At 41.0% G+C, this 18,106-nt stretch overlaps 1 protein-coding gene across 1 annotated transcript; it reads right to left on the bottom strand.

Annotated features, from left to right (window-relative positions):
* Positions 1-13,417: 13,417 nt before the first annotated feature.
* LOC308098275 (uncharacterized protein) lies at positions 13,418-17,348 on the bottom strand. The gene is made up of 4 exons (XM_080446563.1): positions 17,313-17,348; positions 16,655-16,768; positions 14,436-14,925; positions 13,418-14,265 (listed from the first exon to the last, which is right to left on the bottom strand). Exons 2-4 carry the CDS (start codon positions 16,726-16,728, stop codon positions 13,855-13,857), a joined length of 975 nt encoding a protein of 324 aa, XP_080302689.1. The 5' UTR covers positions 16,729-16,768; positions 17,313-17,348; the 3' UTR covers positions 13,418-13,854.
* Positions 17,349-18,106: the final 758 nt, after the last annotated feature.

Here is an 18,106-nt window from a genome sequence, read left to right as displayed (position 1 = left end):
TGTACCAATCCTGTAAACTTTGGAAGCCAATTTTAGCCAATCATGATGGAATATGGAAAATCAGACAGATCCGTGTTGAGCACATGGCTATAGAGATACTGTGTACCGCTTTGCATGGTTTTTGGACAAAATCTGTAGGAGTAATAGCAAAAAAATTGTTTTACAAAAGTCTGCCTCATGGTGGCGCTATGACAGGCTGATCTGAAAAATGTGGGGCAGAGGTCGGACACACACGGACGGACGGACGGACGGACGGCAAAACATACTCTCTCGCCATGCCTATCGGCCTGGCGGAGACAAAAATTAATCTGCCTGTTTTAGCGCCACCAAGAGGCCGATTTGAAAATGGGTATCAGTCAGATACGTGTCAAATTGAGATGAGATGTGTTAAAACAAAATTTTTTTTTGGCCTGGCGGAGACAAAAAGGACACAAGTCATGCTCATCTATGCATGTAGACTAGAGTACGAAGACGCACAAAGCCACACACACACACACACACACACACACACACACACACACACACACACACACACACACACACACACACACACACACACACACACACACACACACACACACACACACACACACACACACACACACACACACACACACACACACACACATCACTGCACATCCTTAGGGGCACATTACATTTGCCCTGAGGGTCAAGGGTTGAGAGCGAGTGAAGAGTAAAGAGAAAGAAACTAGAAATGACAGTCATATTATACCAGCTAAACCCCTTGAAAAGTACTGCTAAACACCAACAATATTAAACTCAAGAGTTAAATTAAGCTAGACTAGGCTAAACATAACTAGGCTTCTAATAAAAACTGCAGTTTTAAATAAGATATTAAACGCCTTTGAACACTGTTTCAGAGTCATAGCGGATTTCATTCTTATTAATCTATACATTTTTATGTAATATAATCCTGGCCTGAGCACCCATTGCGGCTGCAGAGTGTGTAATGACCTAATAATGTAACTAGGCTATTGTATCAAACAGAGCACTGACAACGCAGTCAGATGGGGGATTTGTGGGCCCGCACCAAAATAACCCGACGGCTCATAGATGTAATGGAAAAGTGGTCACAGCAACCACTTGTAAAAATGCATTCCATCAAACTTTCAGATGCTGTTTTCCTGGAGGAAGGAGGCTTAGGATGTTTAATGTGATCGCCCCCTCTTGAAATAAATACTCCTTGGTTTCTGTCGTGTGTAAACAATAATAGCGATTCCCAAAGCAGTTGTCCTCCAAACCTCACCTCCATCCGCTGTCAATAGAACGGAGGGAGTTGTGATGCCATAGCCTGAGATGGCGTTCGGGTGAACGTGTTGCACTGACTGATTCAGTCACTCAGTGCAGTGATGATGCAACACCGCCGTTCAGAATATGGGAAAGTATTGTGGACACCCCATTGGCTTAAAGGACAGCCAATGAGGAAAAAGTAACAAACAAGCGACGTCTAAGCGCAAGGACTGAATATAGATCAGCTGGCGCTGCACTGCAAGCTGGTAAAATGAAGTCACACAGTTTACATACATAGAGTAAGAGAGAGTGAGGAACAAGTAAGTGTGATGGATGGTGGCCATAGAGAGACTGGGCTTAAGTGAGATAGAAAGAGAGAGATAGAGGGAGGGACAGAGGGACATGGTGGTTAGAGAGAGAAGGGCTTTGGGGAGGGAGAGAAAAATGAGCAAACCAGAGAATGGAGGGGGAGAGACGGAGAGAGAGAGAGAAAGAGAGAGAGAATGAAAAAGAAACTTAGAGCAAGGGTGTGTCAGAAAATGGACAGTGTGGCTTACAATGCAGATAACAGAACACAACATCCTCTGCTCTGCCCCCCAGATGGCATAACAGTCTAACGGCTAACACAATATTTCATCGGACGACTGTGTCGACGGAAAGTCACAGATTTTCATTTTTGTTGAGCGGCATTCTTTGTCGTGCAAGCTTTGTCACACACCTAGACAACAGCCTAAAGGAAACCTTTGTCGAGTCAAAGCGTATAGAATAGTTGTTTGCACCTGCTATAATGCTGCGTTCGCACTGCCGACAAAAGCTACTAAATGGCCAGGCATGATGACCAGCTACATTGCTGCCGAGTCGACGTTAAAGAGTTGAAGCACAGGGACCTGGTTAAATGCCAAGAATTTGTTTTTCTTCCTTTTACAGAATGGAAGCCGGAGGGAAGCAGGGAGAGAGAAGGGGAGTGGAAATGTTAACACAATAAAAAAATATTATTGATTGATGCTTCCCTGCGTCTTTGGAGTGCTGAAAAAAAGTTGAAGCCAGCTCAACTTGTTTTTTTGTAGAGCGTCACACCCGTCACGCACGCAGCAAGTGTCGGGCCTCAGTGTGTATAGTAGCTTCATGTCGCTGGCTTCCACTGAAAATGACTTGTAGCCTGATGCTTTGTCACTGTGAATGGAGCTAGTGAACGCAGCATAAATCATTTTGCAATCCATTATTTTAAAGAGTAATATAACACACTAAACAGATTTGGAAATACATCAAAGTGAGGGATTAGGGGGCATCAGAGGGTGTATGGAGTGCATGACACCATAGTGCTTTAGTGACACGGAGTCATTGGGTGGACTTGCTCCAGGATGGCCATAGGGTAGGGTACACATACCGGCGACGTGGCGTTGCACTCAATTTAACCACTTTAAATGCTATTATGCTTTGATGCCCGGTCTCCCAGAGGTCTATCCCTTTCCCCTCTAAACCAAACCTCATTGCGAAAAAATGCCAGATCTTGTAGATCTGCTATTTTTGCCAAATGTTCGCCTATTATGACATCCCCAGAATAGGGACACGAGGGTTCATGGGGTTAGCTGAATTGATTCTAAACACAATAGAAGACATTTCTAATCCTACCAATATGGGCACACTGGTGGATGACCGGATAGTGTGTCGACGGACGACTACAGAATTGTAATGCCCCTAGTTCCATTACGGCCAGAGACCTGTGTTGCATGTCATTCCCCCTCTCTCTGACCTCAGTTTCCAATGTTTCTATACTCCTATCTAAATAAAGAAAACAAATGCAGAAAGATTATCTTTGAAATCCAAAACAGTGAAAAGACACATTTAAAAGGTTGTGTAAGTGATATTCTTTGGTTAAAACAAGTTTTGTGAAAAGGTTAAAGCTATATATCATGATAGTAATAATTTGCTATAGAGTATTTTGTTCAGTAACCGGGGTCTCCCCATCTCTCTTCCATTTTCCATTTCCAATTGTGTCTACTCTGCTCATTTCTTTGTGTCATCACTTGCTTATTCTGTATCCTGTATGAGTTCTCTCTCCTGATTGGATAACATTGGCATCCTGACCTGCAAATGCATGTTCTGCAGGGAGACAGGATTACTGAACACACACACATAGCAATGATTATTATCAGTAGAGCTATGTAGCCCTTATTTTAACAAAAGTAAATCACTTACTGCACCTTTAATGACCTCTCAAAAAGATACTGCTTATACCATCATTATCTCTTTTTAAAAAATTGAAAAGGTCTGAAAAAAGGGTTGTACAATGCAGCTTTGACTCCAAATGGAGGTGAGATGGACCTTCAAAGACAGATTCTGGCAGTCAAAAATTTGGTTAAAGGTTAAAGGCTACATCAATAAGCAGTAGATAGTATTACCACCCGAGCATTCATCATCATTGCTTGATGTCATGTAGCCTATCCTAATCCAACAGAGGGCTGGCGTATTGTTGTTTCCGTACAAATGCTGAGCAATAATTTGTTCTTCACATAGCCATGCCTTTTGACCAACGCTTTGATTTTAAAAAAAAATAGATTAACATTACTGTCTACGAGAAATGGTAGACCCTGCTGATTTCCTGACAGCGTGGGAAGGGAGTTGGCAGAGAACATGGATAAACTCCAATGTGTCCTCAGTGGTGAATTGTACAAAACCATTAGCAGAAACCACTTGTTATACAGTGCGATGTTTGTCCATGTCTGACATGGTGAATTCCTTCTGCAATAGGGTCACTCAAGGCAACGGTTAAGCATGCAGTGGCACTTTAGCTTGGATGTAAGCCCTGCTGCCGTGGGCTGACAAATATCAGCCCTAGGGCTGATACAGCTATTCAACCTTTCTGTCCTTTTATTACACCAATCACCCAGGACGAATAAAGACTGGATATAATGGGTATGTTATAAGATGGAACATAGGCTAGATAAATGCATTAGTGAGGTAATAAAATACTGACATGGATTGCAAAATGTTATTGCATGGGACTCCAGAGCTTGGCACTTGTTTTTCCCACTAGGGGGTAGAAATGTTATTAGACTATGTCTTCGTGACCTTTATATCTCTCATAGTCACAAGCTGACACAGCATCGTGAATGTATTAGCATTTTAGTAAACATGCTTACATACATGTGCACACGCACACACACACCTTCATATCTCTCATAGTCACAAGCTGACACAGCATCCTGGATGTATTAGCATTCTGAGCGAACACACACACACACACACACACGCACACGCGCACACACACACAGCCCACAAACACAAAGATACTGATAGTCTTTTAACGTAGGGAGAGAGAAAATACCAATGGTGCTCTAGCTATTAATATTATATTATTGTGCAGCAGCAGCACCATCTAGTGTGACTTTTATCTTTATTTAAATGTATGTGTATGGTTGAGATTGAATCTTATTAAACACTGCCATCTAACGGCCATTATCTGGCATTGCACGTCACTACTGACTCCGCATTGAAAGGCCGGTCTCCTGGCTATCTTGTTAAATGAATGAAAAGGGCATTTACCTGAAGAAAGGTCCGTCGCCCACAACATTCAGCATTTCACTTCAGTCAACCAGAGTTCCATAGACAGTGTGAGCAAACTTCTAGTAGCCTACATTGGCCACTTTCATACTGAAATGCTGTGTGTGTCCCAAACACAACGTTATTGCCACCTAACACACTAGACATTTCCTGAATGGAACTGACACAGGGGTTCCCAACTATGTCGTCATTTGACAACAAAAGTTACATTGTTGAGACAATAAAACTGTAAACGATTAAAGGATTTGGGTTATCATCACCCTTACATATCTAAACTAATGCTATTTGCAACAAGACCTTGTAGATCTAATTTAGCCTACTTTAAGGTCGAGGCATTGGTGGAGTCAAAGGCCATGAAAGAAGGAACGGTCAGATACGTCACATTCTAATCTTTCTAAACCGCACTGGTGGCAGAGGGAGGCAAACTCAAACTGCACCCGAAAGTCTGGTGGAATGCGATGACTTCAAGGTCAAGAGCCGTGATGCCACAAATATTATTATTTATGTATACGCTTGTGGCCCTTAAGTGTGTAAATAAATAATAATATTTGTCAAATAAATGGTTAATGGAAAATAAACGTGTGATAATGTCTTCTCTTATTTTCCTGAATCATTTATTTGACAAAGTAGGCTAGTACTATATCAGCAAACTGCTCTGTGGAAGAAGTAGACTGAACTATACTCAAATGTATGTAAAAAAAAAAAACAAGTAAAAAGTTGCACTCCAAAAATTATATACAAAAACAAATGTAGCATACACTAACAAACGCCAAAAGTACTCATAATGCAGAATGGCCCAAATAAAATTATATTGGACTTCAGGCCTATGAGTAATGCGTATGTGTAGGCTACATCAATTTAATGATGCAGCTGGTAATGGTGGGAATGATTTGAATCACAAGTTGCTGCTAGCTTAACCTATAATACATCATAATTTATTAGTTAAAGTGTTCTGTATTAATAATCACAATTTGCATCATGTAATTGTAGAATATAAAAAGTCCAATATTTGCCTCTGAGATGTTGTGGAGTAGAAGTATTATAAAGTACTGTATAAGATAATGGAAATACAGAAGTAAAGAAGTAAAAAGTACCTCAAAATTGTACTTAAGTAGGCTACACTTGAATGTACTTCCACCAGTGGTGATGGTCATATTGACAGACAATATGGAAAAGCTTGCAACTTGTGACTCATAAAACTGTGGTTGCACCACAGAAACCGTCTTTTCCCTATAGTGTAATGATAACCAAGAAGATTAGATAAACAACAGGACAACAACAATTGTTAAACAACTTGTCATATCTTTTCTTAATTAGCTTATACATCTGACATTAGAATGATTATCCCTGAATGCGAAACTAAACCCTAACTGAACACCTTAAAACACAAATATTTGCACACTTCTCTTGGAATAAAACTAATATCAAGAACAGAATGAGAACAACTTTATTTGTTTCATTTAATCACTTTCACTCACACAGAAATTTGACATAATGACATACTGTAGGTACATACCCAGAATCTGAATTGGTATGTTTGCTCATTCATTATGAGGAATTTGTCTGGGTGAAGTTGGTGCATTACAACGACAATTAAAAATATACAGTGTACTGTATTTAACCAGTAAGTTCTAAAAAATATTGATACAAATAAAGAGATATACAATATACAATTTACAATATTTATGCTATGGATATGGGTAAACGAATATGAATGATTAGGCTAAACATGTTTCCAAATCAGCACACACAAATTACTTAAGTACAAAAATAACGGACATACTGTACCTATTACTACCTAAGTATGTATTGGCACATGTCATGAAAAATTACATTTTGTCAATCTTTACATATGTACATGAAAGAGACACATAAGACTTGTCAGTATTCCATACACATGTACAGTGCAGTATACATAGAGTAAGTGTGCAAATCACACATTAGGAGATCTGATACCCTGTTTCCTGTATAACCGTCGGTTTTAATCATTGCCTCTTGTCCATTCACCCATAAACAAAGCATTCCACTGCAGTAGGCCTATTACAATCACCATCAAAATGCCAGTACACCCAGTTCATTACATACTGAGCTTCTTAGCTTGACTGAACAGTAAGGCTATCGCAAATATCTTCCCATTCCATTCCAACTAGATGATTCACCGCAACTTCAACATCCAAATGTAACTTCTTAGAAATGTTCTTAGAAGGGGCGTCAGCAGCAGTACTGTTAATCACTCCAGCAATGTAACTCACCAACTTCTTTTTATCAACACAAATCACATCTGTCATCCCTTTCTGTGAGCTCCCAGACCTGTTCAAATCTCCTTTGTTTTTAATTAGTAGAAATTGTCCCCTGGTGACCCTCATTGCTTCAGCATATGAGATCTTATTCTCTGTTCTTAACCTCTGTATCTCAGTTTGACGTTGAATTACTTTGCAGCCCCCGTAAGCTACAGTGTGTCCTTCCCCGCAGTTACAGCACCTTGGCTGTACTTCTGGATCACAGCTCCCATAACTGTGATCCTCCCCACATCTAGCACACCTTTTTGGTTGCTTGCAGTTGGCAGCAATGTGTCCAAATCTCTGGCAGTTGTAGCACATCACAGGCTTAGGTATCTCATTGTAAGGTTTGGGGACCTCCAGGAGTCCTTGACAGGGTTCCAGGGGGTCCCCAGCTAAATGATTGATAGTTCATCTTGATCATTCCATTCCAATATATTCAACTAAATATAACGAGATAACTATTTTGATCTCCATACCTACAGTACATAGACAGTAAAGGTATTATGGACTGACAATATTGGACTGAATCATTCCTAATAACATAAATATCCTTAGATTTGGGTTCCAGAGATAAACATCTTGTCAATTGGAGTTATGTGGTCTAATGCAAATCTAATGTGGGGTCCTTGAAATTAGAGAGTTTGAGAATCATGTAGATCAACAACACCCAAGTCTAGATACTAGAATGTGTAAATTGGGGGATACTTGGAGACAATGACACACCTAAAGTGTGTGTAGATTATCTGCGCTGTGCCAAGTGGGCCGGCCAGACACATTTAAAATGCAAATAAGACAACAATACGGTATAGTAGAGTATGTGTGTGTGTGTGTGTGTGTGTGTGTGTGTGTGTGTGTGTGTGTGTGTGTGTGTGTGTGTGTGTGTGTGTGTGTGTGTGTGTGTGTGTGTGTGTGTCAAGCTCCGTCCCCTTAGCAGCCTCATCAGAGACAATAAAAGCTTGACCTTCAGTTCAGATCAAACACACAACTCACAGTGAGGGAGGACAGACTGTCTTTCCACAGCTACTTCACTTACACACCTCTTCCACCAGGGGGCGAAATACACTAAGAAGGCAACAGTGCCTGGATCCTTCAATGCGCATGTGTGAAACACGTTGAGCCGGAAGTAAGTGCGTTTTCTGATCTTGGTGAAAAACGTGTCATAAAGGAGGTAAAAACGTGTCAAATGGAGTCTGTACGGCTGAAGATAAATGAACACATGACGTCGGTGGGAGAGGAGATATTGTGTGTTTTGGACAAACAGCAGCGTGGTGCTGATGTTTGTTGCGTGAAGCTTGTCAGAGTGTTTGTGTTGGAGCGCCTCAGTGCGGCTGCAGAGTTCATGTGCAACCTCTTCCAGAGAGAGATAGAGACACTAGAAACTCTGCTGGAGAAACAAAACAAACTGCTGGAAATTGATTTTGATATGGACATCGATCTACACACTGCAGGTATGTCTGTTACACACACAACACCAAACTACACACTGCAGGTACATATCTGTTACACACACAACACCAAACTACGCACTGCAGGTATGACTGTTACACACACAACATCAAACTAGAAACTACACACTGCAGGTATGTCTGTTACATACACAATACCAAACTACACACTGCAGGTATGACTGTTACACACACAACGTCAAACTACACACTGCAGGTATGACACAGTGTTTGCATGGTGAGGTGTTGTTGGGTTGTAGATCTGTTTAGGGATCATTGCTTGTAGATCAATAGACAAGCACCAGCCAGTAGTCACCGTTTTGATGACTGAGTTTTACTCCCCCACCCCCCACACACACACTTTTTATATGGAATCCAAATGATGGAAATCTGTCGCAACGATTGAGAAGCCATCCTATTTATTAAAGTCCTTATTTATGTCACATCAAGTCTTATTATTACAGTTCTTATTAATGTCACAAAGTCCTTAGTATTTATTGTTTTCTTTCATTCCAGATCAGTGTGTGGAGTCCAGTCTGGAGGTGAAGATCAGTTCTCCAGCCAGGACTGTTTCTATTAAACAGGAACCTGAAGATCACCTTAAACAGGAACCTGAAGATCTCAGTAAGTTTCAAGCACTCTGTCTTTATTTATTTTATTGGTGAAAGTGGGCCGGTACTGAGGGTGTAAAGATGAACCGATATGAATCGGTTATCGATTCAAGCATTAACAATGTCACAACATCCCCTGCATTGATCTAAATGTACCATGAATCGGACGGTGGTTCGGTTGTAAAATTATGAATGGGTTCACTGAAGCTTTGCAGTTAATTCTACTTCAGTAATAACTAACCTGCTGCAGAAGACTCACTGATCTAACATTTACAAGTCAATACTTTCAAAATAATAATAAGGACCGCCTCTCATTCAGCTTGTCTCGCATCTTGCATTGTATCAAATAACGGCCACACTAGAACAGAGCACCGTCAACGTCAAATCCAAATTTTGGAAGATGTGGGGGAAGAGGAATCTGTTGATAATTCTTCCTGCCACAGCTATGCGAGGTCTAATATCTGATTTTATACTTAAGTGTTGGTGTTGTGCACCGAGGTGCTGCAGCGGAGGTACAAGATATCAAGTAGACACTGGACAGCGTTTCACCGCCAGTGTTGTATACAGACACAAGGTTGTGTTGTTCTGAATAAAGCCAATGCGGAAGTAATGTGAAAACACTGCAGTTCTCTTAATGGCAGGTGCTGCTAATTCCACTCCAGCGGTTTCTTTTTTTATCCCACGATTTTGTAACCCCATTTTTTTACAACCAGTGCCAATTGTCCATGTAATCCTGGGCACTACCTTCCCTCTGCCAACCTAAGGAGTCCAGAACGTTCTAACCTTGTGGTCTTCTTCAGGCTGCCTAGAATGGTTACTGCCAATAACAAGTGTCTTTGATAAATAAGGATTGACTCATGGTTTGGAAATGGAGAATGTATTTACAGCTGAAGTTCTTCCAAATACCAAAGATATAGAACAGGAAACAAAGGGGGAAAAAACTGAGCTTTCTCTTTTTTAAACAGTGTGCAGACTTTATTTTCTTTTGTTTAACTTTTGTTTGTACTGTACTTGGGCATTGAAGTGGATGCGTGTGCACCAGCTTTTCATAAAGCAGAGGGAACACTGCATGAAATCATGTAAAGTTCAAACCTTCTATAGAGTCTCATTGTATCTTTTTCCTAGACTTCCTCCACGTCCCTTTGTGTAAAGTGGAGGTTTCCCCTGAAGAGGAGTTTAACTCCAGTCTGGTCCAGGAGGAATCAAAATCTCCAAAACATGAGAGGAGCCCCAGTGTCGTCCAGGAGGAACCACAACCTCCACAGATTAAAGAGGAACAGGAGGAGCTACTTCAAAGACCAGAAGAGGCTGGTGGGTCAACGTTGACATTTCTAGCAGTGAGAAGTGAAGATGATGATGAAAACAGGGAGACAGAGCCTGTAGCCAGCACCTCAACTGAACACACAAAAACACAACCTGATGTAGAGGACTGTGGAACATCACAACCAACCAGTGATGACCAGCTCCTCTCTTCTCACTGTTCTGAATCGGACACCGAAGACAGTGATGAGTGTGAGGAGACTAGGGGAGATCAGTCAGCTTTAAATACACTGAAATCCCACAAGACACAACATGTGGGAGGACAGCACAAGCTGTCCCAGGAACTGAAATCATCTAAACAAACTCACACCATGACGAGTCACACAGGGAAGAAAAGTTTTAGTTGTACAGAGTGTGGCAAAATGTTTAATCGAAAGGGAAATCTAAAACAACACATGATGACTCATACAGGGGAAAGGCCCTTTTCTTGTGCAGTTTGTGGTAAAAGCTGTGCTTACAAGGCTGATCTTAAAACACACATGAGGACTCATACAGGCGAAAAGCCATTTTCTTGTGCAGTTTGTGGAAAAAGCTGTATTAACACAAGTAATCTGAAAACACACATGAGGACTCATACAGGTGAAAAGCCCCTTTCTTGTACAGTATGTGGTAAAGGCTGTGTTAACACAAGTAATCTGAAAACACACATGAGGACTCATACAGGTGAAAAGCCCTTTTCTTGTACAGTTTGTGGTATAGGCGTTACTCTGAAAAGTTCTCTTAAAACACACATGATGACTCATACAGGAGAAAAGCCCTTTTCTTGTACAGTTTGTGGTAAAGGCTGTGCTCAGAAGGGTGATCTAAAAATACACATGCGGACTCATACAGGCGAAAAGCCCTTTTCTTGTGCAGTTTGTGGTAAAAGCTTTAATCGGAAACATTCTCTAAAAACACATATGATTACACATGCATGCAGGTGAAAAGCCCCTTTCTTGTTCTGTTTGCAGTAAAGGCTTTGCTCACAAGGGTACTCTAAAAATACACATGAGGACTCATACAGGTGAAAATCCCTTTTCTTGTGCAGTTTGTGGTAAAGGCTTTAGTCAAATGGTTAGACTAAAATCACACATGAGGACTCATATAGGGGAAAAGCCCTTTACTTAAACAGTTTGTGGGAGAGGCTTTGTTTGCAAAAGTGATCTAAAAACAACGTCTCACACAGTGTGCAGTTTGTGGTAGAGGCTTTGCTGAAATGGGTAATCTAAAAAGACACATGAGAATCATACGGGGGGAGCCTTTAGTTTAAATTAGTAACACACAGGCACATTTACTATCATTCAGTCTAATCCAGTATGACAATGACAAGGATACTAAAGCAGAGGAATCACATAATCTGACAATATCAACATGACTGAATAAACAAACATGAATAGTTTCTTATGATTGGATTTTTATTTTATCTTGTGTATGGATGTTATTTTCGATTCAACATTATGGAATAAAAAAATTAAAAAAAGGATTATCTTGAATTATTCCCTCCATCTCATATAGTCCAGTTACATGTCCAAATATGAAGGTTTGTTCAAAATGTTCGGGGGATTAGGAAAACTATGCATATTTGGAAACTTCAGAGTATGACAAATCAGAACATCCATGATTCAATTGGCGCAAAAGCCAAAATGGTGGCCATCGTAGATTTTGAAAAATGGCAACCTTTGAATATTTGTTTTTTCAATATCTTTACTTCTAGATTACGTAGGATCATAATTTTAGTGGCTAAATCAATTTTTTTAGGGCCAGGAAATCCAATGGTACTAATTTAAAATATTTACAAATTATTACAAATATCTTTTTTTCCACTATTTTGACTTCTAGATTACATAGTATCATGATTCTAATTAGAAATCAGTACAGCTGATCAATAGCACATATTTAGGTCACAATCTAGAAATGTATTATGAATATCTGAAGAGACAGAGAGATGATTTCTCTCATTGACACACAATTGTGTCATTCATTTACACACGCTGTAGACCAGTGTACACATCTCCATATAATAGAAAATATGAAATATATTCCATTCTATTTTAGAAAACTGGCTATGCCTACCCAACATTAAACTGAATTGGTTACGTTTGAAAATTGTTTATCGTTGCTGTTGGGTGGAAACTTTGTATGTACAAAGCAGTTTCTCAGAAAATGTAAAAAATAACCTGTTCCAATTATGTTATTATTTAGTCACAAGCTTGACAGACCTGACCATTTTCAGTGAATTTTTTTTCCGCAAATGGAAAAAAAAGACCAGTCTATACATCATCCTTTTATCATCATTGCTGTCATTAGCAAATGTATCTTGACAGCCTCATCATGTTGGAAGTCTGCCCTACGCTGACATAGCTCCATATAGGGTAGCTCCCCTGATCTGCAGGAACATCTATGTGAAGAACAGTCTGCTTTACAGTGACACTCAGTTGTAACTGGTTTCAGCTGGCCATCCTCGTCCTTGCCATTGTTGAGTGGGTCAAGGAACTCCTGCTGAGCAATGTGTGCCTGACTCCACACTCTGGCCTGCATGCATATGGGCTTTTAGGACATGCTGCTTGAGAGCACCATGTGTGGGTGGAAGCTTGTCCCCTTCTGCCATGTGTTTGCAGAATATTTTGAATTTGATCAGAATTAAAATTTCACTCCATACCTACAGTACATAGACAGTAAAGGTATAATGGACCAATTATATTGGACTGAATCATTCCCAATAACAAATAAATCCTTACATTTGGGTTCCAGAGATCATCTTGCCAAATGGGGTTATGGTCTAATCAATGCAAATTAAACGTGGGGTCCTAGAAATTAGAGAATTTGAGAATCACAGTGCCCCCCCCACTGTGATTCTCAAATTCTCTCATTTCATTTTTTAAGTTATTCTCACGAGTCATTCACACACACACACACACACACACACACACACACACACACACACACACACACACACACACACACACACACACACACACACACACACACACACACACACACACACACACTACTATACCGTATTGTTGTCTGTCTTATTTGCATTTTAAATGTATCTGGCCGACCCACAGCACAAATAATTCTACACACACTTTAGGTGTGTCATTGTCTCCAAGTATGGGGGGGATACTTGGAGGGAAATCTCAACCAACTTGAACGTTGTCTGAGGTGCTCTCATAGACTTCAATGTTACGGGAATCTGCGCCTGTATTCAACATTTGACTATAAGCATTGTCATCAAATGACAGTCACAGCACAAAAGTAATAACATTTGTCAATTTGTCAGACTTTGGTGACGTGTTGTGAGCTTTCAGATCAGCTATTTTCAAATTGCATGGATTATAAGGCTTAAGGGTTTAATGCATGTTTTGTATGTATAAGTAAAGTAATTTAAAGGCTGTGGACTTACCCGCCACAGAGTATCTGATAAAGCCCCACGTGATAGCTCATATAACCCAAACAAATTCTGTCTGGGAGGCTCTCTCCTTCAAATTCCAACAAAAAAGGCTTTACCCCCGCCCTGGACATTGTCAGTGTCTGAACGTTCAAAATAGTTCCCCCTCTGAGATTCTTCTCCAGCTCTGTTGCATCAATACTCTGTGGAACTCCTGCAATCACCCCCTTAACTTCTCTTTTCCAGGGTTGTTTCTCCTGTTGTGGTTCTAGATGTGTGGAGATGGTCATCAGGTTAGACTGCTCTAGGTGCAGCTTGCTGAGATGTTGGAACATTTCATCTTCCTCTTTAACAGCCATCTTCTTCCTCTTCTTACATGCAATCTCCTGATGCTCTTCAGACTCACTATCCACAAATGGTTCCTTTTAAGAATAATCACAAGCTTATTTAGTTAGATTTGATCAAAAAGGTAGACTAAACATGATCCGAACAATAATTTTTTATGTTTCAATGCAAAGGTAATGCTGTTTCATGGCCAACATTAATACCCTAATAACCATTAACCACAGGTCTGTACAAACGTCCCTCTCACCTCTTTGATCACCTCCATTCTATCGGAGTTCCCCTCCCACTGTGAGAGTCTGGTGTCTTCATTGACCTGGGCCAGGGTGTGTTTCTGCAGGGCTGGGACGGTGTAGTGTTGCCTGACATGATTCTCACAGTAGGCGGCGCTACATGTCAGACAGGTCTTGGCGGCTCGGAGCTTGAAGCTGGGGCAAATATCACACGCTACATCTCCAGGTCCGGCCTGTGCCAGAGTGGGGCAGGCTGGACTAAAGCCTGTCTGCTGGAGAGCCTTCAGCATCCAGGTCAAGGCTACATTATCATAGAGCACAGGGCGGGTCGGGTAACTCTTCTCACACTGGGGACACACATAGTCTCCTGTGGGGCTCGGCTGGGACCAGCGTGTATTGATACAATGCTTGCAGTAACTGTGTCCACAAGGGACAGGGTCCCTCAGGATGGAAGAACACACATAGCATCTGACATGGACTGTGGTCAGCAGACTGGAGCTGAACTCACTGAGGGGGGAGTGAAGAGAGAAAGACAGGGTGAGAGAAAACAAGAGATGGACGGGCAGAGGGAAGCAATATTATATGAGAGGGTGTGCTTTACCGTCATTATTGACACGACAATGATCCGGCCAGGAACGAGGCACTAGGCCCCACAATATGTATTTATATTGTGGGGCAATTTGCTCTCATAATAAAAGCCTTTTTGGTAGTTTCCCTGAGCTAAATAAAGATTGTGATTTCCCAAAGTCAATGGATACCACTCATAGAAACACACCATTCCTCTCGTTGTAACTTTTATCTTTATTATTATTACTACTACTATTATTTATAATTAACTCATATTTTTGTCTCCGCCAGGCCGAAAGGCATGGCGAGAGAGTATGTTTTACCCCCTGTCTGTCTGTCCGTCCGTCCGTCCGTGTGTCCGTGTGTGTGTGTGTCATTCTGTCATTTTGTAGACAGCTAATCTCTGGCACCGTTGGCTTGATCGCAGCGAAACTGTGCACACACACTCCCTGGATGCCAGAGTAGAACCTCTGCTTTTTCACATGGGCCTTTTATAGCGCCACCAGGAGGCCGATTTGTGCAAAACACATTTTTGGACAGTACTCCTAGAGATTTTGGCCAAAAATCCCCCAAATCGGTACACAGTATCTCATATAGTCATTAAAAGAAACGGCTCATTTCAGATTTTTCATATTCCATCCTGATTGGCAAAAATTGGCTTTCAAAGTTTGCAGGAGTACTCCGTTTCGAACAAGATGCCTCAAATCATGAACACAGCATGCAATTTCCGTGAAATTTTGCTCACACATTCCCATTAGGCCGAGGAAAAAATGCCATTTGAAAATGTTCAAATCAGCCTCATGGTGGCGCTGTAACAGGCCGATTCGTGTTTTTACCTATAACTGCACCGATCAGTGTAAAACTCTCTAGAGGCCAAGGAAAAACCGTTGCTCTGCATTTTTCACATTTGCCTTTTATAGCGCCACCAGGAGGCAGACGCATTTTTTGATATTAAGCCTTCAGATTTGATCCAAATTTCACGCAAAGTAGGTACACATGATCTCTATAGTCATGTGATCAAGACGGATCTGTTTGATTTTTCATATTCCATCCTGATTGGCTAACATTGACATGTAATGTTTGCAGGAGTGGCCCGTTTTGAACAAAATGCCGCAAATCATGAGCGTCCGATTGTGGTGAAACTTTGAATGCACATTTGCACTACGTTGAGGAACAAATGCCACCCTTTTAACATTGGCCTGTTATAGCGCCACCAGCAGGTCAAATTTAGCAAAACACATTTTTAGAACAAAATGCCTCAAATCATGCATGCAGTGTCCGATTGCCGTGCACAGCCTAGGAATAAATGGCACCCTTTTCACATTGGCCTATTATAGCGCCACCAGGAGGCCATAATAACCTACCTGACCTGGCGGAGACTTGTGCTCCTAGGAGCACTTTTTCTAGTTTTTCTTTGTTTCTTTCAAGGGCATATTTTTTTAACTGGTTACACCAGCAATGTGTCACCGAATAACACTAATCACACTTGTAGCTTCAACTATACAGTAAAATACACTGAATATGTTACTGTGTACTGTCAAGGCTAAACATTTGGCTGTACTTGTACTTAGTGGTGGATTAATATCTATTGTGATTAGGCCTTTTTCATTTGAGCATGGCTAGGTGTGCTCTCATGGTCATTTGAGCATGGCTGAACAAGCTTCCTCACCTCAGCTCAGGAGTCCAAGTCTGTCTTTTGAAGTCGATAGGTGGATTCAACGACGTGTCACTTGTCATGGACATATAGCTGGGAGAGGGACAGTCTGATCTCTCCTTCTTGATCCTGAAACCATACAGGCGCATGTCTCAAAACAGCTCAAAGTCAGTTGAATCTTTATTAACACTGCTTTTAACACATTTTGATGAGCTAGACTTGACTAATCAGGTCTCAATGAGATTAACTGGAGGTAAAAATAAAAATAAATAAAAAAGCTGTTTCTCTTCTGCCCATAAGGGGCTACAAATGCAAAACGTTAAACCATATGTCATAGAAATGCTATCTCCCTCTCGGCTTCCTCACATCCTGCCGGCTGCAACCCATCACTGACACCGCCACCCAGCCTGGCAAAGAACTGCACTCCGAGGTGAGCCCTATACCGTAGTTCTTTATATGTTCTTCTTTATATGTCATAGATATATCATAATCATAGACCACTGACATTGCAGGCTGGCCACATGAAGTCAGATATCCACATTAGAGCCATTGCGTATTCATGTGGATCCCATAGATCTATTCGATTTGTCTGTTTCAACTGTTCATTTAGCATTTTCATCTGTTTGTCTTCTCTGTTTAGAATGTAGTGATGCATATTATTTTATATTCTCACCATGATGAGTCTGGATAAGGGACTTCTGTTTTAAAGGTTTAATGACATTCACTTTTACACCACATTCAAAGTCTTTGTCCTGGTCCTTCAAAAGTGTACAAAAAGTTTTAAGTGAAAATTCCATTCCAGTGATCCATGGCAGGTGTTTTTCTCTCACATTTCTAAAGCCTTTTCAACTGCAATGAAAAAAGAAATCTTTGCCTGCGGGTGTCGCTGGTGAGGGATTTTGCCTGTCAATCATCGCCTCTGCTCCGCCCCCCCAAAGGAAAGGATAGGGGAGGGGAGGGGCGAGGAGGAGAGTGGGCGGGATTAATCGACTGTGACCTCACTGTCGAAGAGCCAAGCTCAGATTACTTTTCAGCCTAATTATTCAGAAAACCCCAGACCACAGATAATCCACTGAATGTTCTAAGTTCAGGTTTTTTGGGTGTAATTGAGGTCATAAAACCCCAAATAAAACATTGAAAATAAAAAAAGTGAAAATGAATGTCATGATACCTTTAAAGTTACAAGGGAGACCCATGGACCAGTCACTTTTCATAGACAGACAGCTGGGTGTAGGGGACCCTCTCTCCTGTTCTACACACTGATCCTGAACCACACTGCAACAAAGCACAGTTTATGCTGGCAACAAATACATCAATAATAATAACAAAAATACAAATACAAATAATAATTGTATTATTATGTGAGGAACATTTTGAGTATAACGTGTTGTGTAACTGTCTATTTTCTACATGTTTTTATATTCTCACCATGATGAGTCGACTTCTCTTTTAAAGTTACCAGGGTGA

This window comes from Gymnoscopelus braueri (genome assembly GCF_963280865.1).
Source record: "Gymnoscopelus braueri genome assembly, chromosome: 13".
Taxonomy (NCBI): Eukaryota; Metazoa; Chordata; class Actinopteri; order Myctophiformes; family Myctophidae; genus Gymnoscopelus; species Gymnoscopelus braueri.
This window is presented reverse-complemented; position numbering and strand designations above follow the sequence as displayed.

Bases quoted from the DNA above. Each gene is read 5' to 3' on its own strand.
- LOC308098275 (XM_080446563.1), bottom strand. From the start codon at position 16,728: ATGTCCATGACAAGTGACACGTCGTTGAATCCACCTATCGACTTCAAA. The intron at 14,926-16,654 runs GTGAGGAAGCTT...CTCCCCCCTCAG, and splicing joins ACTTGGACTCCTGAGCTGAG to TGAGTTCAGCTCCAGTCTGC. The intron at 14,266-14,435 runs GTGAGAGGGACG...TATTCTTAAAAG, and splicing joins GAATGGAGGTGATCAAAGAG to GAACCATTTGTGGATAGTGA.